The sequence below is a fragment of the Pinus tabuliformis genome, chromosome 8 (genome assembly GCF_031772625.1).
Source record: "Pinus tabuliformis cultivar Carrire ecotype Pingquan chromosome 8, CPIR1, whole genome shotgun sequence".
In the NCBI taxonomy this organism is placed as follows: Eukaryota; Viridiplantae; Streptophyta; class Pinopsida; order Pinales; family Pinaceae; genus Pinus; species Pinus tabuliformis.
This window is the reverse complement of record NC_142294.1, coordinates 819,039,863-819,062,837: the sequence shown is the minus strand read 5'-3', so window position 1 is coordinate 819,062,837 and position 22,975 is coordinate 819,039,863. Positions and strand designations below refer to the sequence as shown.

The 22,975-nt window shown below is 38.8% G+C and overlaps 1 protein-coding gene across 1 annotated transcript; it reads right to left on the bottom strand.

The window, feature by feature from the left end:
• Positions 1-5,062: 5,062 nt before the first annotated feature.
• Positions 5,063-9,397, bottom strand: LOC149238100 (uncharacterized). The gene is made up of 3 exons (XM_089369466.1): positions 8,776-9,397; positions 6,270-8,676; positions 5,063-5,489 (listed from the first exon to the last, which is right to left on the bottom strand). The coding sequence occupies exons 1-3, from the start codon at positions 9,395-9,397 to the stop codon at positions 5,063-5,065; spliced, it is 3,456 nt and encodes a 1,151-aa protein (XP_089225592.1).
• Positions 9,398-22,975: the final 13,578 nt, after the last annotated feature.

Genomic DNA, 22,975 nt, shown 5'->3' with positions numbered 1-22,975 from the left:
CTCACCGCTAAACTGGTGGAGAGTTGTCAGTTATGTTCATCGATTACACTAAAAAGATGCAAAAATAATTAGCCTATGTCAACAGCTACTTATTAGAAAAACAATATGTTCCTGAATTGCCTCAAACCCCAACAACTACTTATCAGATAAAAAGTATGCTGATGAATTGCCCCCAACCTCCTTGGATACACAAGGATATATAAAGATGGACCCTTTCTAAATATACCTTGCATCCTTCATGGATTAGTATATAGAAGGGGTACAACATGCCTCTATCTCAGATGACTCGGATCCACTCTGTGTAAATATATGATAGATTCCTCTATGTCAGATTACTCGGGTCCACTTTGGGTAAATCTATGACAGATTCCCCTGCCGCATTCTCACTCCCCTACCACTAGCCAATGAGAAGAAAAAAAAAAGGAAATAGAGAGAGTAAAAAAATCAACATTCATAGAGATTTCAACAACCAGAAGTGAATATGTCGTTAAACTTGATTATTGCCATGCTACCACGCATCAACTAGAGTTCTCTCATTGTACAAGGATTTTATCATGTACATGCATGTTCTCAAATTTCAATAAAATTGTCAAACAATTTATTGTTTTGCTTTATAAAAAGCATTTGATGAAGCAATATTTTAACATTAGCCAAGCTTCGTTGTCCACTTTGCATTTTTAAAGCAAAATTTTATAACTTTATTAGAAATAATGTCCAGAACCACATAAAGGCATATGCATGAAAATCTATTTTTGCATCTTATGTAAGATTTCCATTGTGTATGAACTCTTCTTCCCCATGGAATTTAATTTAGAATCAATTGTGTACTTTAAAACAAGTAATTAACAAGCATTCACTATGTGTGTGTCTGGTTTCTGTCTCCAGCTGTATTCTAACCAAAAAGTTCTAAAGAACTAACATATATGTAGCTTTCCTTGTATTTGTGTCTCCCAGTAACTTGGAAAGAAAAAAAAAACACATTTTTTAAACCAATTCAGCTTGGCTTATCTTAAGATAGATGTTTAACCTAATCCACTACCAAGGCAACAGATGAAGCATATGACTTTTATATCATGAAGTCTAGATGCGGGGGAAACTACCCATGGGAGAAAGGTTCAGTAAAACATCACAAATCTTCTACTGAACACTATGTTCTATCTCCAAGAAAGGATGGAGAACATAATAGGGCTTGAAGGCAAACTGGATGAAATTTGTTACTATCCTACATCAATGTTTTTGTTTGCATGATGGTACTGAATGCCTTATTCAAAATGTACAAACTTTGATGATAGAAAGGAAACATGGGTTTTGGATGGTTTCACTGAAGAAGCCAAAAAATTCCTAAGAAACCACAAACATACATAAGGAAGATTACAGATCCCAGTGCCATGAAGGCATTTTGCAAAAGAAATAAGAAAGAACTTCAAATACAAACTTACTGGTAACCATACCAGAATTAACATTGGTGGTGGTTTTTCTCTAATGGATGCCATTGAGTGCTATGTATGGTTGCTTCCTCTGAACAGGATGTTCCTTCCAGCGTTCAGCTCTTGCAAAAACCTCAAATTTCCACCTTTCTCTTGCAGAAAACAGGTTGTACTCACATTACAGATGGGTTGTGAACTCAAAAGGTTTGAACATGGTCCTCACCTCATGCAAAAACCTGCATAGTAAACTAGGAAAGTTCTGTCACTCGGAGCTACTGTGTTTCTCTCTAAATAAATTGTTTATGTTTGATAATATCTCACATTTTACTGCTACGGTGCTACCGCCGTTCTGCTACTCAGAAACCTGTTTTGCACAAAACCAGGTTGAATTCCTTTTTATCGAAGGGCTTAACTGTACCTCCTTGGAAGTCTAAGGTTTCTTGGCATTTCTGGATGGGATGGATGCCACATTGCATTCAATGCTCCTTTAATGGGTGCGCACAATGTACGAGAATTATGTTGAATATCTCCAAACTCATGTGCCTCCTCTACTTGTAGTAGCCAGCTTTAGAGTACGATAGTATTTTCCTATTTTAGCAGAGAGTACGAAACAAAGATAACATTCTCCTTGTGGTGAAGTTTTTGCCAAAATTGCTTAAAAGTCAAAACGTTACGAAAATCAATTGGTCGGACGACAGGTTGATGACTAAAATACAAGTATGAATTGGTTTTTTATAAATTTAATAATTTCGTTAATTATATAAATTATTTTGTTTTTAAAAATTGGATTTAGTAAAATGTAAAGAAAATATATATTAATTAAATCACATTAAACATGATATTTCAAAAAAGAAACTTGACGTCTCTGTGTAATGTATACTATTCATATCAAATTTTCAAAAAGGTTTCTTCATTTTTCTTTTTAGTTTTCTTTTTAATAATGACATAACCTCATTAGTTTATATTTATATTTTTTTATAAAATTTAATAATATAATTTTCAACATATTATATATGTGATGTTTTAGAGTTTTTAGTAAAAATTAAAAACTCTGCTAATTTTTTTTACCGAATCTTAATTATTGTTTTTTAAAATAAATTTTTAATCACAAATATAAATTCAACATCAAAAATCACTAAAATATGAAAAGTTTACAACTCAAATTTATAATTGCAAAAAATCCCTATCATATTTTAGACAAATTATTAAAAAAAAACAACAACATTATCTAAAACGTAAAACCTTATTATTTCAATATTTTTTTTTTTTAAATATCGTTAAAAATAATGAAAATATTAAAAAATAAATAAAAAATGAAACAAGTTTTTTTTAATGACTCTAAACATTTGGTTACTTGGATCCATTGTGTTCAAAAATCTTAAATTATTGGGCTAAGTTTGACTTAAATCAAAACTATGACTCCAATTGACCAAAAAGTAACCCTTTATCATTGTGTAGTCTAATGAGGCGGAGGAGTTGCCCGGAAAGTTATGGAAATTCCGGCCATATTTAGAGAAAATTCGATAAGAATTTTTGTAAATCCAAGTTATAGTTGTTAAACTTCAAAATTTTAAGTGTCTTACACGATTTTGATGGCGTTGAATCCATTTCCACCATCAAAAACAAGATTCAACCACTGCTTCTACAAAAAAAATTAGAATTTTTTTACCACTTTTAACCGTCTGAACAATTCTTCTACCTCGTTAAACGACTCCCTTTATCATGTTAAAACTACCAATGCAAACACCGAAAAATTATGTTGCTAAATTTAACTGAAATCAAAACTATAACTCAAATGGACCAAAAGTGTCCCTTTATTATGTCGGCGCAACTAGTACCAGAGGAATGTTTTTCCTTCTTTAAAAGTAATTGTTTTTTCAAATTTTTGATATGATGTAATTCGTTGCGTAAGTTAATGTATTTTTTTTAATTTTTAATATGATATAATTAATTTAAATTGATTTTTTATAATTTTTTCAAATTTTTGATATGATGTAATTAGTTGCGTAAGTTAATGTATTTTTTAAATATTTAATATGATATAATTAATTTAAATTGATTTTTTTAAAATCTAATTTATATTTTATTTAAAGAATAGATTTTTTGGGTAGGGGATATTGTGTTTGTGAGTTGGCTTAACTAAAAATATGTAATAGTTAATATGTAATTTAAAAATATTTGAGTTATCAAAATAAGTAATTTAAAAGTATTTGAGTCATCAAAGTTATATGTGAGATATTAAAATTATAAAAAAAATATGTAATTTAAAAGTATTTTAATTGTCAAAGTAAATATGTAATTTAAAAGTATTTTAATTGTCAAAGTAAATATGTAATTTAAAAGCATTTGAGTAATCAAAGTTATATTTAAGATATTAAAATTATTAAAAATTTATAATTGATTTCTAGGTCACACTATCTCTTAATATAGTTGGATTTCTTTTCTATTTACATCTTATTACTACAAGTTTAATTCTTAAAATCTAGGGGACGAGGTGGTTAATCCTAGTTGTCTCAACCTCGGTTCGTACCTCCCTTTCTTATTTCCACTTCGTTGCCCTATCCTTGCAAGTGTTGTTTCTGGTTATACGACGCCATTTTCGTGATATGCTAAACGATTGTTGTGGTATGTTATGGGTTTAGTTTGTCCAGTTTCACTTGGTTGTGCCACTGCCTAGTTCATAGTGGAAGAGTCAAGGAGGCGGAGGGTTGGCCAACCATCTATTGCTTAGCCATCTTCTTCATGCCTTTTCTAATTTTGGTTTTGTCGCTGTCTATTGGAGGGGCCTTTTCGGTGGCTAGTTCGGGTCATTTGGGTGGTTTTATTCACTACAGAGTCTTGTTTTCGTTGGTGTGCCTTATGTCTTTGTCTTAGCTATGCACAGGTGTTTTGGATGTGCCTCATCTCAGCTTCTTCTCGCCACATTCCGTTTTCTCTTGGAAGTCATTTACTCAACTCACCGCATGGATTTTGACACATTTTCTCACTGGGTTTTGTCGCCCAACTTTTTTTTTTTCTTTGAGGCTTGTCTTCGGCTCTCTCCTTTGAGTTAGTTGGGCAGCTTGTGCCCATATTTATTTGCCCTGTATTTATTTGCAGCTTGTGTCTTTCAGCTTGTATTTAGTTGTTTATCTGTGGCGTAGGTTTTTGCCCTGTATTTTCTGATCTATCTAGTGTCACCTGGCTTTTTTGTGCAATATATTGCCCCTTATTTGGGTTTTCTGCGGACCTGTGTGCCATGTTGCTAATTTTTGGTCGGGCCTGCACGCCCAATTTATTTTTGTTTCTCTCTGCTCTGTGGCTTGGGACTTATTGACCCTAGGGTTTCATACCCTAAACTTTCTTCACAAGAGGATTACTTTATGTGTTAGTCAGTGAAGTTTCTGATCAAAATTGCATACATGCATGGTGTATACATAATGTAAATTTATTCCTTATTTACATAATAAAATTATTGTTTATCAAAATCTAATTGCAGTGGTAAAAAAATTAAATGTTTTTTTTTTTTTGGACAATAACGGTTATATTGAAATGGGCGGTAAATCAGCTACCGCATGCTTTACAATTCAGGTGAGTCCATGACAGAGAACAGGGGAGTGCAAGAGGATGTTGGTCCAAATCGAAAGGAGTGCTGTTCAAAACGAGGATCTGGGGTGGAGAATAACCTGCTTCGGCTTATTGATGGCTGTAGATGAGACGGCGCCCCATGTAATGTCCTCAAATGATAGATTGCTCCTCAGAGAATAGAGGGATTTCTCTGCAAAAAAACCGATGGCACTTTCCGTTTGCTTGTCAATCCTTATAAACTCGAGTCTCTGTCGCTGTCGTCCCCCATTTTGAAGAAGGATTGTAAACTTGGCTTTGTCCTGATGCTTGAGCGTGGCACTTGAGTTCCAGGAGATGAGCTTTTTAGAATCCTTGCAATGAGACTTACAAACCCCGGGAAGTGACCTTATGACTGAAATCTGCGACTTTCCTCCATATTTGAGCTCATATAAAGACGTGCAGCAAAGGGAAGTATGCGGATTCGATCTGGCAGATTTGATCTCACTGGAATGGTTTCTTCAACAGCAGCAAGATGAGGTATGGAGTTCTTTCAGTAAACAGATGGATAAGTCGCCCGGAAAGGTTTCGGTCAACAGAAGCAAGATGAGCAGAGGGATCCTTTCAATAAACTTATGGAAAGATTTGCAATGATTTGGATCTGTGTAACCAGGATATTTGAAGAATCTGGAGAAAGAAGATGGTCCAAGCTTGAGCTGGCTGTGTATCAGGAACTTCACTTCGGATGGCTGTCTACGGATCTTTTAAATGCTTTCCCAGCAGGCATTCTTGACACAGGAAGCTGAGTGGCCGCAGATTGAGAGGAAGTCTTCAACGACTTGAGTCTCCAATGCAGAACTTGGAAGAAGTCACGAATGCCACTTCTCGAGGAAGACTGGTTCTGAGAGTTCTGATCCTATCCTTCAGAAGAGATAGACAGAGGAATTGCAAAATTTCACTGGGATATACTCTTTAGGAACCTGTAACTTCGTTGGAGAAACAGGGACAATCAAGAAACAGAAGAAATTCGGAGTCTTGGATCAGCCTTGGGAAGTCGGATTACAATATGATTGAACAGAGACCCCCTATTTCAAAGAGGGAAGAAGGATCAGGCTGGAGATTTAAGGTATTGAACAAGAAGATTTTGTTGAGTTAATGACCAGTGATCTTCGAGAACAGAGGACACCAAGGTTGGCCTCATAATCAGCTAGGGAATTGAGGTTCCTTAGGATATGATAGAATGATATTTTGTTAAATTTGGGCAGCAGAAGTCTAATTTTCTTGATGATGGGGGCTAACTGGACCTGGTGAGAGTTCTTAGGACTAATCATGGCCTGAATGATGATTCTTGAATCTCCGAAGACTGAAAGAGAAAGGATGTTTCTTTTGATCGCCTGAGTCAGCCCTTGCCACAGAGCCAGAGCCTTCGCTCTGTTGTTAGATTCAGTTCCAAGACCCCAATGGAATCTCAATTCCGGAGAGCCTCCAGGGCTCAATAAAACTCCCCCGCTGCCAGCAACCCCAGGGTTTCCTTTAGAAGCCCCATCGAAGAATAAACAGTGATCTTCCAAGGCCGATCTCCACTTGATAAACTCTTGTTCTTTCAGTCTAATTTCCCAGTTGGAATGAACAGGGACAGCTTGAGGGGGCCTTTCCTTTAGCATTGGAGCTAATTCTTTGAACCATTTCTCTTCTTCTCTGAGCATTCCCGTTTCGTTCCTTGATGAGGTGTTGGCTTCTAGTGCCTCTCCTAACAATGCTTTTATTTTAGAGATAACTTTTATTGTACTGCAGCTTTCTTCTCGGAAAATTCTGTTGTTTCTTTCCAACCATAATTTCCAGCAAATAAACTTAGGGATCCACATCCAGCTGGTTTTAAGCAGACTTTTATTTTTGAGGCAGAAAGGAGATAAGCTGGCCCAGGTTCTGAACAAGGCAGGGATGTTGTCTGGGAGAGCAAGGATGGGCTCTAACATCAGCACCCCCCTCCATACTTCTTGAGCGTAGGGGCATAGCAGCAACAGGTGATTGGTAGTTTCTTCATCAGACTTGCAGAGAGGACATCTAGAAGGTCCTTCCATCCCTCTTCTTCTCAAGTTATCTCTGGTGAGGATGCTTTGATGTGCCACGGTCCAGCAGAAGAAGTCTATTTTTGGGAGAGCTGGAAAGTCCCATATAAATTTCCATTGGGTCGGGTTTGGAGGAACATGAGGAACAGCCATAATTCTTTTGTAACCTTCAGAAACAGTATAATGGCCAGAGCTGGATCCCCAGCCTCTTTTGTCTTTAGCAGTGGTTTTTGAAGGCGATTTTCCTTGGAGCATATCTAGTAATAATGAGGCTTCCCCCTGCAGCATTATGGGGACCTCCCCCAGGTTCCACCCATCCCAGGTTCTGTCAGGAGCTTCTTTCCAGTTCGAAATGTCCCACAAAGTGTGCAGATTGCGAGAATGAAGCCAATTTTTAATGTTTGCAAGCCCATTCACATTCTTCATTGGCTGGTCACCCAAGATCGAATCATCCCATATATTGATTTTCTTTCCATTACCCGGGATCCAATATAGATGTTGGCTGAATTGTTCCCTTGCAGCATTGCAGAGATTGAATATTGGAGAACCTTTTAGAGTTCTTGGAGGTTTGTCCAGGCATCTCAAACGCTGCCCATGGAAGTATTTCTTCCAAATGACTCTTTTACTCCAGCTAGTCTTTCCAGAAACTAAATTCCAAAGAATCTTGGAACCCAAAGCAAGATTTTGAGCAGCCAAATTGCGCAGCTGGAGGCCTCCTTCCTGAAAGGGATTTCTGAGGATTTCCCAGTTCACTAAATGAATTCTTCTATCATTGTTGTTCCCACCTTCCCACAGAAATCTTCTCAACAGACTATCTAGCTTACTGAGGAAGGTTTTTGGGGCAAGGAGGATTGAGTTTTGGAATAGAGGCATGCTTATTAGGACCGATTTCATGAGGATGACTTTCCCTGCATTGTTCAACCAAGAGGCACCCCAGGCTTGGATTCTATTTTTTATTTTGTCAATCAGCGGCAGCCAGTGAGCAACTTTAGGCTTAGATTTGAAGATTGGTATTCCGAGATATTTAAATGACTCCCAATTTTGGATTCCTTCCATTTCTAAAAGTCTTGCTATGTCAGCCAGCTCTTTAGTCGAGCAATTCCAGCTGTAGATAGAGCATTTTTTGTAATTGATTTTGCTGCCCGAAATCAGCCTGTAAGTGTCCAGTTCCCTCTTGAAATGTCTTGCAGAGATCAAGCTGGCTCCTCCAAGCAGCAGAGTGTCGTCAGCAAATTGGGCATGGTTAATGTCTTTCACCTTGTGAGTGGTTCTGAGTCCTGGCAATGTTTGGATTTGCTGATTATGATCTAGTTGGAAGCTTAACACCGAGGCTTGGACAACATATAGGAGCAGAGATAATGGGCATCCCTGTCTCAGGCCCCTAGAAGCTTGGAAGAAATCAGTAGAACGGCCATTAACCAAGGGCGCAATCCAAGGCGAGGCAATACAGGCTTTCACCCAGTTGATGAAATTTGATGAAAAGCCTAGCTTTTTCATAACAACAAACAGAAATTCATGTCTCACCCTATCGAATGCATTCGCCAAGTCGAGCTTAATCACCATGCCTTTCTCCTTTCTTTGACAGCTAGAGTGGACTGCTTCTTGAACCAGCACAATGTTATCCAAAATCTTTCTGCCTTTTATGAAACCACCTTGATTTTCAGGGATGATGTCTGGCAAGATATTTTTCAGCCTGTTGGCTATTATTTTTGAGACCAATTTATAGCTGGAATTACACAAAGATATTGGCCTAAATCTACTAAAGTCAGAGGCGCCTTTCTCTTTTGGAATCAGAGCTAGGAAGGCTGAGTTGATGCCACCACCTATCTTGACACAATTCTGAGATTTTCTGACCATCCTCAGAAGATCTTTTTTGATTATTGACCAGCAAGTCACAAAGAACCTTACAGAGAACCCATCTGGCCCTGGGGCTTTATCAGGCTCCATATTGTTCAGTGCCTCCTCAAGCTCTTCCATACTAATCGGTGTTGTCAGCATATCGTTGTCCGATTCCTTGACACAAGTGGGTATTAAATTGATCGGATAAGAGTGGGGATCAATAGCTGGTTCTTCAGGAGCCGAATACAGGTCTTGGAAGTAGGAGTATGCAGATTTTTTGATGCCTTCGAAATCCTTGACCACGGTATTTTGGTGTTTAATCTCTGAGACTGATTTGAAGTTCTTTCGGGCTTCCGCTTGCTTATGAAAAAAGCTGGTGTTCTTATCGCCAGATTTCAGCCAGAGAATTCTAGACTTCTGCCGCCAATATTCTTCCTCCTCCCTGCTGGATCTATGAACCTCTTTTTGGAGCTCGACTTCTTTTAGAAGCATACTTTGGGAAACCGGATTTTGCTCCATTTCTAGTTGATGGTCAGCAAGCCTATTTGTATTTTCTTTTCTTTTGGATGATGGGGTTTGCAGTCTTTTAGCCCAGGCTTTTAGATTTCTTTTTAGAATCCTAATTTTCTCTTCCCACACAAAGAAAGGAGATCCATGGGCGGGCCTATTCCAAGAGTCGGAGACCACATCTTGAAAGCCTTCTTGCTGGATCCACAATGGGCTGAACCTGAAAGGGATGGGGCCAAGATTGCCATCAAGGGAAAGCTCGAGAAGGATGGGTTTATGGTCAGAGGTGAGATTTGGGAGAATTTTTGAAGATGCCATGAGACCGCTGGTTAGAAAGGAAGAGTGGACAAGAAATCTGTCTAGACGGGCAGCAATATGATTGGGGCTTGTTCTTTTATTGGACCAAGTGAATTTCCCTGAAGATGGTTTAATATCCTCCAGGTCCCAGCCCAACATTATGTCTTCCACCCATTCTCTGGCAGGATCCCTAACAATGGAACCTCCCTTTTTCTCATCAATATCGAGGGTGACATTGAGGTCACCTGCTATTATGATATTCTCGGGGTTTTGCTCTAAAAGAAAAGTATGGAGCGAATTCCAGCAGATTTTTTTCTCACTTGACAAAACAGGAGCATAAACATTAAACATACTTACTTGCTGACCAGAATCCTTGTGGAGTAGTTGAGTGAAGAGCCAGTGAGAGCTGCTTTTTTCTTGAATGAAGTCATATATGGTGCTGTTTCAGAAGGTGGCTATTCCACCAGAGGCACCTCTTGCACTAACCGCTTTCCCATGGCCTTTGTTCCAAAAAACTTTACTGGATTGGAGGAGGGAAAGTTCCTCCAGCTTTGTCTCCTGGATGAGGAGGATTTCAGGCGAGTATATTCTCACTAAATCTTTCAGGGCTTCCTCTTTCGACCTGCTGCCTAAACCTCTGCAGTTCCAGGAGACGTATTTCATTATTTACTTTTGTGGGGAGAGGAGGCTCCCATTGGAGCCTTGTTGCTTTTGCGCCCAGATCTGGTATTCATCATTGATTTGAGTGTTTTTTGAGATCCCTGGAGGACATCTTTGTAAGTTTCTTCCTCTCTCTGTTTCTTCTTGGATTTCCGCCCTCTGGTCGTCTTGATTGGAGTGGCTAACGAATTGTCAGATTCCGAATCTCTCTCTTTTGAATCGCCTTCAGAGTCTGAGGCTAGACTAATGTGTTCTTCATTACCGTCATTTCCCCTCTGACCTTCCTCTGGTGTGGGAATTGATGATTCTGCTTCGTTTGTTTTTCCTTGTTTCTCCATGTTTCCGGTTTCTTCTTGGTTCTCCTTATCATCCATCTTTTCTTCAGATGGGGATCCGTCTTTAGAAGTAGCAGCGGCTTTTGGATTGATGTGAGGCTTTCCCAATGGGCCGTTAGGTTTCTGTCCGGGAGGCTTTGGGATGGCCTTTCCCTTTCTGATTTCTTTCCATCCATCTTCTTCAACTGTGTTCCCTGATGGGGCTTTTGGGTAGTTTCTCTGGAAGTGTCCATGCTCATGACAAGTTCTACATTTGAAAGGCAGCTGCTTGTAGTCCAACTTCTGGTAGTGCTGCCATTCTCCAACCTTGAGTTTAATTGCTTCTGGTAGCCCGGCTTCCAGATCAACTTCTACGCAGATTCTGGCACAAGTATATTGGCCCTTGTGATCAGCTTTGTCAATGAATCGGCCCAGCCCATTCCCGATCTTCTGCAGGGATTGATAGCTCCAACAGTGAAGAGGGAGATTGGGTAACCGCACCCAGACCGGCGCCTCCTTGGGGACATCAACGGATGGGTCAAAATCAGGACTCCATTTATTGAGATACAATCCCTGGTTTCCCATAAAGTACGGCCCATTTCTGAAGACTAGGTCACGATCTTCCTTGGTGGTAAATTCGAAGATGAAATAGCCTCGCCCTACAACATAACAAATCACATTATTTTCCAACTGTGGCCTCCAGTTTCGTTGTATCCATTCGTCCGTGGACTTAGTGGACGGCCATCGGCCCATAAACTGCCCTACCAGGCCTCTGTCAGACAACGCAAGAGCGATTTTTATTGAATGTTCCTCTGGGAGGGCGATCTCTGGTATTTCGTCCAGCTTTTTAATAAATTTAGGCACTTCAACGTGCTGGTGCTTCTTCCCCTTCTGGGTTAACAGCCTGCGAAAGGCATCTGCGCTGGAAAGAGGAGGGGTGGGAGCAGACTCCCCACCCCAAGGACCGCTCATGGCAGCGTCCAAGGGTTTGGCGGCGGCAATCTACAGACGACAGAGCAGCAGCGCTCGCGCGGTGTCGCTCCAAAAAAGTAAAAAGCGGTAAAAAAATTAAATGTTTAATATAATGTAATGGGTTAAAAAAAAATCATATTTAATTTTGAAAATAAATAATAATAACTTTCAAAGTGAAAATTAATGTTATTACTTGAATACTTACCTAAAGATTTGAGAGAAGAATTATAATTCATTGTTTAAAACATTAGTTAACTAAAAGAGATGTTAAGTTTAATTCTCAAAATCTAATTGTATTGATAAAAATAATTTAAATGTTTAATATAATGTAATTGATTATATATATATATATTTATATATATATATATATATATATATATATATATATATATATTTTATTTTGAAAAAAAATAGTAATAAATTTCAAAGTAAAAATTAATGTTATTACTTGAATAATTACCTAAAGATTTGAGAAAAGAATTAGAATTTATTGTTTAAAAAATTGGTTAATTAAAAGATGTTAAGAAGAGAGAAAAGCATAATGATTAGATGTGGAGTTGAGTAAGACTTATAGGGTGGTTGCTATTTTATATGGAAATGTTTTAAAGATATTTGTTGTATTTTAAATAATGAAAGGAAAAGTATTCTATTTATAGAAATAATAATTTAAGATTAAAGAAATTAGTTAGTAGAATTATACTTTAAGTGTGTTGATTATCAAGCTAAACTAGAAGGATTATAGGATTTGTTTGTCATGCAATGGCATGCTTTTGTAGAATTCAAAAGATGGGGTTGGAGTGAGAATGAGTTACTAAATGGAGCTCACCCTTTTGTTGATTATTTTGATTATAATATTGTTGTATAGTTAAGTCACAATATTTTCAACAGAGTGCGATTCAATTGTATATTTCAGAATATTCTGAAATTTTGATAGGCTTATGTCCATCAAATTTCCTACACATCCTAGAATCTACAATTGACATAAGGATGGTCAAGCTTTTCACAATACATGTTACTTGAGAATAAAGCTTGTGGTAATTTATTATAGAGTGAAACATGGAAATGTTAGTGTAGAAGATATGGTTGAGTTTTCTCCATCTAAGATAGAACATTAAGTTTGAGGGGTGGAAAACTACAAAGTGATTATTGTATTTTGTAAGATAGATATTCTTGGTAATTCTAATAGAGAAGTGTGAGATTATGTCCATTGGATTAAAGACTTGGAGATACGTTATATTCCTTGATTATGGATTGTGCCAATTATAAATCTAATAATCACACTAATTGGGGGCCCAAAGGCTTGCGGGGGGTGGGGGGGGGGGGGTATTATTCCCTGTCGATCATGAGTTGGGGTAGTGCCCAAAAAAATTGACTATGTTTTTGGTCCATTTTTATCCTATTTTTTGTTTTTTCAACTAATGATTTTTGACACATAATAATATAATCACAGTTAAGGGATTAGGGTTGTAATCTAATTTGAGATAATGGATGATGGTTATGGATAACGTGGAATACTTATATATCATATTGTAAATGATCAAGTTAATACAATGAAGAAGATAGAGGTGTGTGTGAATATAAGTTTTCTTGGTTTTCGTGGTTAAGGGCTTCCGAGATAAATTTATATGTCTTGTGTATGAGCGGCATTGTTTTATTTTCTATTTGCTAAAGTATATATATACACACACACACACACACACACTACTTCACTCAAAAGGGTTTAAAACTTACATTTGTTATTAGAGCATGGTTATTGGCTTCAAGGGAATTCCTTTATTGCTAGGGATTAGCTCGTTCTTGATATAGACTTTATCCTGGGTCTATGGTAAACTCAGTTTCAATGGGAGCTCTACAGAGAGGATTCCTATGTGAAAGAGAGTGGCAAGTAATTATAAAATAGAGATTGATCAATTTAATGATCAAAGGTTTGAGCTTATAATAGCCCTAGTGAAAATTCCATGTAATAAAAGTAAATAAAGGCAAAAATAATAACCACAAATGATGGGACACTTATTCCAAGCTGAATGTTGGGCAAAATCCTAGTGATGGGGATCACTTGTGATTGTTTTTGGCTAAAGAAATTGGCAAAGGCAATGGCTAAGGTTTTGAAAAGGAAAAATGGCATTTTTGGCACAATTATTTATGAAAATCATGGAAATTAGGAGAAAAGGGAGGTGAAAGGTCATAGGTTGCATGTGAGAAGGAAATTGAAGGAAAATAATGGAAAATGAAGAAAATAGAGGTCTCATTCATAAAAAGGCTTCAGAGGGTCATTTGGTAACCTTTTGTCAGTTCAGTTTTGGAGCTCTCTCATTATTCTCTCTCTCTCTCATACTCTTGGAGACTTAGAGTTTTCTTGGAGCACTCTTGATGGGTGTGGCATACTTCGATTTTTGGAGCAAGAAGGCAAAGGAAGAGCAGGAAAGCACAAGAAGGCATTAGGATCAATAGTTACATCATATTTTCTTGCAGGTACCGAGTTGCATGTATGTTTCCTTCTCTAGTTTTTTCATGCATGACACATGCATGAGGCTTCATGGTTGTGATCTATCATTGGCATGGAGGATTGCCTGGATTGGTAGTCGATTTCCTAGCCTTGCCATTTCCTGGATAGCCATGGTGATTATGGGTTTACTTTCATTGTTTGTTTTTTGTTGGTTCTCATGTTTCCTTAGCTTGGGCTAAGTTATTAGTTCCTGGAAGCCTTGGTTGGACAAATGTTGTGGAAGCCCTATAATATCTTGGGTTGAGTTACTAGTTCTAGAAGCCTTGGTTGGACAAACGCTCTGGAAGCCCTTGGTGGGTTGAGTTACTAGTCCTGGAAGCCTTGGTTGGACAAACACTTTGGAAGCCCGACGACAGTTGTGGGTTGAGTTACTAGTCCTGGAAGCCTTGATTGGAACAAACGCTCTAGAAGCCCTAGAAGGCTTGGATGGAGACCAATCTGATGATGGTTTTGTGATGTCCAACCGTGAGGTGGAATCACTATTTGATGGGTTGAGGTGGATGGCCTCTGGAAGCCTTGGATGAGTTTTGATTGATGTGTTCTATGAGATCCCACATTCATGCTTGGAATATGGCACAGGGGTGAATGGATATAGAGAGATTTGGCTAAGCCATTCTACGGCCGGGTGGAATGTGGAAGTCCCATCTCAGGTTTGGATTTTGCATCATTAATGAAAGGTTATTTATCCTTGTATTTCTATGAGAATTTTGATGGATTGTATGTGGTCTATATGGTTGTACTTTCATGAGTATTTCTACTGCTATTATGTTGGTTATGTATGTGTTTTATGACAATATCCATGTGTGGCTCTCATCATGTTTTTACTTGTAATTTAATGATCAATGTATCTATGACCTAATGGATGGAATGGAAGTTGATGTGTTGAGGCATCAATGGTTCTTAGCGATTCTCAGCTAAGTATGAGACCCCTATGCTCAGAACTGTTAATTACACCTGTAGATTACACATTTGCAATATGTTTGATGAAATGTTTGTCATGGCTAGTAGGGGTCCAATCAAGGTATTAAACAAGTATTTGCTTTAGTACTTTCATTTCCATGTTATTTTACTGATCTTAAGATATGGTTCAATTATAGGTAGTGACATGGGCTCTAGGCATGAAAAAGTGGCTCAAATCTCGTAGTTGTTGGCATAGCATAGACAGTTTTGGTCTCTAGTTGCTAGAAGGAAAGCCTGTGAGAGCGACTTTGGGTTGCTGGTCGCACTCATCCCTATAGCATGGGAGTGAGTGAGCCTTAAATTGTCCAAAAGCCCAATGGGACCCCAAGGAAAGTGTCTAAAGTATTGGATTAGTTCCCGAGGGTCCTGTAGTTGATGATTAATGTTTGTATGGTGTGTTTCCATCGGTTCCACTTCCTTAACGTGAGTTAGGAGGTCAAATCATATCATAGTGGCCTCTCATCGCATGTGTTACCCCGATTGGCCGATTACTTGGGTAGATGTGGGAGGAGGGTGTTACAGAGTGGTATCAAAGCATGTTTCACCCCTCGGACTAGATGGGCTATGTGTTGGTCATGCATGCATGTCAGTTGCATGTGTGTCTCTCACACTTGCATTCCATGTGCTTGTTGCATTTGCATGATGTTGTTCATGGTTGTAGTGATGTCGTCATGTGAAATTTGAGGTGTTATTGTGGAATGCATCATTGTGAGTGTATGAATGGTTACATGTTGATTTATGTCGCTTACATGTATCATTGTAGTATTCTTGGTTACATTCTTGTATAATTGGTTGCATGTATCCTTCTTGTAGGTTTGATTTCAAGTATTGTTCATTAATGCTTGGTCATATGTGTTTATGCATATGTGTGGATGGTTATGCATTGCTTATGCGTGTTCATGGTTGCATGTGGTCAAGTGTAGTGACGTAATGATGGTGGTTTTCATGCATGAAGTCGTGGTGTGTGTTGTTATTGACGTCATGCATTGATGACTGGACCCTGACTAGAATGACGATTGCATGGTCGTATGCTTATGTTTTATGTTTCTATATGCTGTTATGATTATGCTATACATGTATGATGTTGATTTGCTGATCTTGTAGATGATGTATCGATGTATCATCCCTGAGCTATACTAAGGTACGTTGGTTTATTGTGATTTGGTTTAGCTGACATGATATACCTTGTAGGAAGAAATATAAAATGGCTAGCAAGATGGTTGACTACAAAGACTCTCCCTATGAATCTGAAAAGAAATATGGTGTTGGGAACCCTTCCAATTTGGCAGATACATTGAGAAGCTTAAAGGAAGAAATAAGGAGTTGTAAGGCAGATAATGACAGAATCATACATGCATAGGAGAAACAATCAGAGGTAAACGCAGTAATACTTCAGTTTGTTAGATTTGCAGCGACAAGGACCACATCAGATCAACTATGAGCAAGAGGATAGAACTAATGGGGCATATGGTAGTCGATCACTTGGTGGTCACAAATTAGATAGAGATGACACAATCAAAGATGGCAGATGGTTGGACACTCCGGATAGGAGAAGGGATAGACACAAGTATGATTCTAGTTCTGATTCAGATAAGCACTATGATCGTCAGCGATATCATCCTTACAAGAGAAGTGATAGGGGATACTTGCCGGATGAGTTCAAGAAAGAAAAGATACCAAAATTTCATGGAGAGATGAAGAAACCACATGATCCAAAGGCATGGTTGCTTGGCATGCATAAATTATTTAGGTTGCATGACTATTCAGAGAACATGAAAGCTAGAGTGGCTACATTCAGTCTCAAAGGTAAAGCAGACATTTGGTGGGAAGATGTGAAGAATGTCAAATGCATTTAAGAGGAGGATTTGACTTGGAGTGAGTTTGAGTGGTTATTCAAGAAGAAGTACTTATCAGAGAGATACTTTAGTGACAAAGCAAAAGAATTTTATGAGCTAAAGATGGGTTCCATGATAGATGATGAGTACACTAGCAGGTTCTTGGAGTTGTTAAGGTATGTGCCTTATCTCATAGAGGAAAAGGCCAAGATTCAGAGGTTCATTAGTGGGTTATCGGTTGAATTTAAAGATAGAATTAAGTCCGATGAGCCTAGATCATTGGAGGAGCCCATTCGGAAGCTAAGGCATTGTTATGAACAATTGAAGTGAAAAACTGAGACTAAGCGAGGCTGGAGAGGTAATGCAAAGAACAAAGGCAAATGGGACAGAAAGAGAGAAATATCTCAGGATACAGGTAACAAGGAGAATGCCGCACCATCTAAGAATTTAACTGCATCAGATAGAGGACAGGGATTCCGATTAAGAGAACAGAACAAGGAGACAGGCTGGAAGCCTATAGAGTGTTGGATTTGTGGCAAGGATCATTGCAGGAGAGATTGCTCAGAGAAACAAGGTGGTAGAACTTAGATATATAGTGTGCATGAGGCTCATACTGTTGGGGATGTTGATCCGAGTATTCCACGTATCTATGCAGCATTAGATAACAAACAAGCATATCATTAGACATCTATCATTGAGATGGACAGTAAGCTTTGTGATCAAGTTATTTCTATTTTGATTGACCCTAGATCTAATTATAACTATGTTAGTCCTGACTTGGTGGATAAGTGTGGTTTGAGTACAAAATTGCATGTGAAGTCTTTGTTAGTGTAGTTGGCTACATGTACAAAGAAACGAATTCATCATTGGGTAAGAGCTTGTGCATTTGATTTGAATGGTATGCCTACCGCAACATATTTGAATGTATTACGGTTGGGTTAATACAATATGTTGTTGGGCATGGAATGGTTGTATCTTCATAGAATCAAGATAGACTATTATGACAAATCCATTGAGTGTGTTGATGACAATGGAGAACCAAGAGTCTTACAGGGTAAGAAGAAAGCTACATTATTTAGGATGGTGACAACTGTGCAAGCAAAGCGTGGTCATAGGAAAGGGTGAAATTTATTTGCAGTGCACATTTCTAGTGATAAGGGTAAGGAATTTGAGGGTATAGATGTGTTGAGCAGTTACCCCATTTTGTAGCAGTTTCAGGATGTATTTCCTAAATGTGAAAATTCCTAGATCTAACAATATCAAGAATCCTACTACAACCAACTGAATCTACTTCACTTAGATCATAAATTACATTACAAACTTATTTCAGATTTCTTCTTGAAACATTGAATTAAATTACTCAAGCAACCTACACCAAATTAAATATGATTCTGAACCATAGAAACTAAGCAAGGAAATACAAACACATAGGACATCATTATTTTTGGACAAATGTCATCGGAAAAACCCAATGCGGAAAAACTGGTGCAACAACTCTGAGGGTTTTATTATTATGTAGAAGAAAATCTAAGTACAATTCTAGGATGCTCAACTAGCAATCTGATACAAAGAGAATACTGGACAAAATATTGGTGAAATGACCTCACCCTGTCACTGGGAGAATCAATGACTAATCATGCTGAACTGGAGCCTCTGCATCACCCTCTGCATGGCCTCTGTGTAGAACTGTGTCACTCTCGATAGTTTCTGCGTCACCCCTACTGGGTATTACGTTGCCCCTCTTCCGGATCCTCTACTGGTTGATAAAATTGATCTTCTGCCTCCCAGAATCACACTCTGGCTCCTGGAAACTGAAACTCGGCTTCCCTTAGCAGGAAACTCGACTTCCCCTCAAGGACTATGCTGCCACTACATGGGCCAACGTCAGCCTCTCTCTAGACGTCTTTCTGACCTCCCTCTGCATCGTAACCTTGGGAAATCCCTTCTTCCAGATTCTCACTACCCCTCTACTGTAAGAAATCTCCTCAATCGGTTTTTCCTCCTAAGAACTTCTCACTTTAGAAAATCGATTTATTGATCTCTCGGTGTTTTCCAAATTACCCTTAAGCCCCTTCTTATATCTTCCCGTTGGACAACCAATGACCTATATTAATTCCTAATCAAAGGCTCAGATCATTTTGACTTGATCTCCGTCTTTATCTAGAAGATTCACCCAAAATTAGATTAATAACCATTAATATTTTAATTTTCCTAAGTTTAGATTTAGGAACCTCATTAAAAATATTAATTATTTTAATATAATCATCTCTGGGTGGAATTTCCCAAAATGCTTTTTGGGTTCTTTGGAATGCATGTGCCCAAGCCTCCTTACAAAATTTGAGGCCTAGAGCACATCCAATGCTACCCAAAATCAACACTCCCTCTTAGCGAGGAATGTGCTCTAGCAATATACGTTGCTGCATACTGCTCTAACTCTAAAGCATCGTCCTTTGCAATGTTGATGTATGACATGTTGTCCACCAACTACTGCATTGCTGCTACAACTATAATGTTGCCTTTGACACTACCACTACCAATGCTACATCTGTACTACAACTCCCTCTCAATTGCTGCATCTGTTATGCTCCTAGCAATGCCACTGCTAACACTGCATCCATACTGCAATTGAGTTGTTGAGAGAAGCAACTGAAAAAACCCAAAAATGGACAAGTATCTAGTGGATACACCTCGGTGCTGAAAGCTTGACTATTGCTAGTTCCACATTGTCTTCTGAAGCTACTGCGTTGTTGAAATTCTGCAATGTGCCTCCATGCATTGTTTCCTCGTTGCTCAAGTTCTGGCTTTGCTAACTACTACACCTATCGCTCTAACACTCCATGGCACCAACTGAAAACTCCTCCATCCCACTACTACTGATCATGGCCGTCTATAGCAAGGTGATGATCCAAGAGGTGGGATCCTCAAGGATCCTTCCCATCTTTAGCTTTATCGAATTACAATTCTATATCAGCCCACCTCCCTCCTGGAGGTATCTTGGTTGTCATGGCGAACTCCTCCTCTTGTTCGACCTTTGCGGTTGCAACCTTAGGATCATGCTTCTCATCCTTGTCCTTTTTCTTCAAAGGACATTGGGATGCATAGTGGCCCATCTCACCACATCTAAAACACTTCACCTTGGAGACATCCTTCTTTCGTCTATGTTTCCCCTGTTGTCCCTTCGATGCAAGGGTTGCATTTTCCTCCTCCTCCTTGGGCTTCGACCCAATTTTGTTGTTGCTTCTGCCAAGTTTGACCTTGACCATGTCTCTCCTCAACTCTTCTTGTTTTAGAGTTGCCCACATCTCATTCCAATTTGGAAATGTTTCTCTACCTAGGATACTCTAGACAAAGACTTTCCATTCATCTGAGACAAAATTTAGAGCCAATCTCACTAACTTTTAATCTTGAGGTGTATGCCCTACAGTCAACAACTCATCATAGGTCTCCTTCAACTTTGTGAGGAATGGATCCACACGTTCTCCCTTCTGCATCTGCACATATCTCAACTTATGTTCCACGTACATCTTTTGTTGCTTAGAAGATCCCTGATACAGTGTGGCCAAGGCATCCCACATCTCCTTAACAGTCCTTCTGCTAGCAACATGACATACCACATGATCCTTGACTCCACATAGGATCATCCTCTTGGCCTTCGCCATCTCAACTCTGTACTTTTTCAACGGATTTCAATCTGTAGGGACATCTAGCACACCATCAACATACGTCTTGAGGGTGTGCTCATCTAGAATGAAGGACATTCTAGCCTTCTAGATGACATAGTTCGAAGCTCCGTCCAACCTGTCCTAATCCCTCAAGCCATTGGTTTCCATATCCTCCAAAAACTGTTGAACAAATCCCTCTTTCTCCCTACCGTGTAGCTTCTAGTATGCCTTACGCACTCCCTGATGGAGCTGGTAAGTATGCTTCCTAGAAAATGAGAAATACTAATTTCCTCGGCAAGAAATCATTGGGGAAGTATTCCCTCACTATGTGATATGCTTCCTTCTTCTGACTACTTTTCTGCGTAGCACTCAACCTGAAGAAAATTGCGTCCCTCTAGTTTTGCGCTGAGGCTCTATGTGGCTCCCTCTGCCATGGAAAATTCTTGATCCTACAGCCTTACCTCTCCGTCGACTCACTTAGAGAGAGAGACAACCTTGAAAATATAGCCTTCCTGGCTAGAACTACGCAATCCCTCAGGGGACTCGAACTGCTTCTTGCTGTAGCAAGTTATCCCTTGCTTCAGTGCTAGATCTACTCTTCATGTTTCACATCAACAACTCTGATACCATGTGAAAATTCCTATATCCAACAATCTCAAGAATCCTATTGCAACTAGCTGAATCTACTTCACCTAGATCGTAAATTACATTACAAACTTATTTCAGATTTCTTCTTGAAACATTGAAGTAAATTACTAAAGCAACCTACCATATAAACTGAGCAAGCAAATACAAACACATAGGACACTGTTATTTTCGGACAAATGTGCCCATAAAAACCCAATGCAGGAAAATCGGTGCAGCAACTCTGAGGGTTTTATTATTATGCGGGAGAAAATCTGAGTACAATTCTAGGATGGTCAATTGGCAATCTGATACAGAGAGAATATTAGACAAAAGATTGGTGAAATGACCTCACCCTGTCACTAGGAGAATCAGTGACTGATCCTACTGAACTGGAGCCTCTGTGTCACCCTCTAAGTGGCCTCTGCGCAGAACTGCGCCACCCTCTGCGTGGTCTCTGCACAGAACTGCGTCACTCCCGACAGTTTCTGCGTCACCCCTGCTGGGTATTACGCTGCCCCCCATACAGATCCTCTGTTGGCTGAGAAAATCGATCTTCTGCCTCCCAGACTCACACCACGGCTCCTGACAACTGAAACTCGACTTCCCCTCAAGGACTGTGCTGCCACGGCGTCAACACTACGTGGCCCAGCGTCAGCCTCTCTCTGGACGTCTTTCTATCCTCCCCCTGCCTCGTACTCTCTAGAAATTCCTTCTTCTGGATTATCATTGTCCCTCTACTGCAAGAAATATCCTTAATTGATTTTTCCTCCTATGAACTTCTCACTTCAGAAAAATCGATTTCTTGTTTTCTCGGTGTGTTCTCCAAATGATCCTCAATCCCCTTCTTATATCTTCCTGTTGGACAACCAACGGCCTAGATTAAATCCTAATCAAAGGCTCAGATCATGTTGACTTGATCTCCGTCTTTATCTAGAAAATTCACCCACAATTAGATTAATACCCATTAATATTTTAATTTTCCTAAGTTTAGACTTAGAAACCTCATTAAAAATATTAATTATCTTAATATAATCATCTCTCGGTGGAATTTCCCAAAACAGTTTCTAGGTTCTTTGGAATGCATGTGCCCAAGCATCCCTGCAAAATTTGAGGCCTATAGCACATTCTATGCTACCCAAAATCAATACTGAGGACATTATTGGGTGATTTAATTGCGAGTTAAATCCCTGTCTTTAATTGTCAACCCGGGGTTCATAGAACTAACAAGGTATACCTGTACGATAGGTACTAGGTGGTTCTTTATTAGAATAGATTAATCTAATGCAATTAAAACTAACTACAAAGTTAATTAAATCAATCCAATCCAATCCAAACCAAACAGAAAGAAATTGAAATCACACTTGCTTGAAAATGAAATCATACTTGCATAAATGAAATCACACCACACTTGCCTAATTGAAAATCACACCACACCTACATAATTGAAATCACACTTGCAGAATTGAAATCACATCACACTTTCATAATTGAAATTCACCCCACACTTGCATAATTGAAATCACATTTGCAGAATTGAAACCACACCACACTTACATAATTGAAATCACACTTGCTGAATTGAAATCATAGTCACACCTGCTGAAATGAAATCACACTTGTTGAAAGGAAAAACACAATTGCATAAAATGAAAACACACTTGTTGAATTGAAATGAAATAAAATAACTAAAATATGTTACCAATATGTACAAATATGTGCAAACTATGGTTGATGGGGGCCCTCCATTCCTCAGCAAG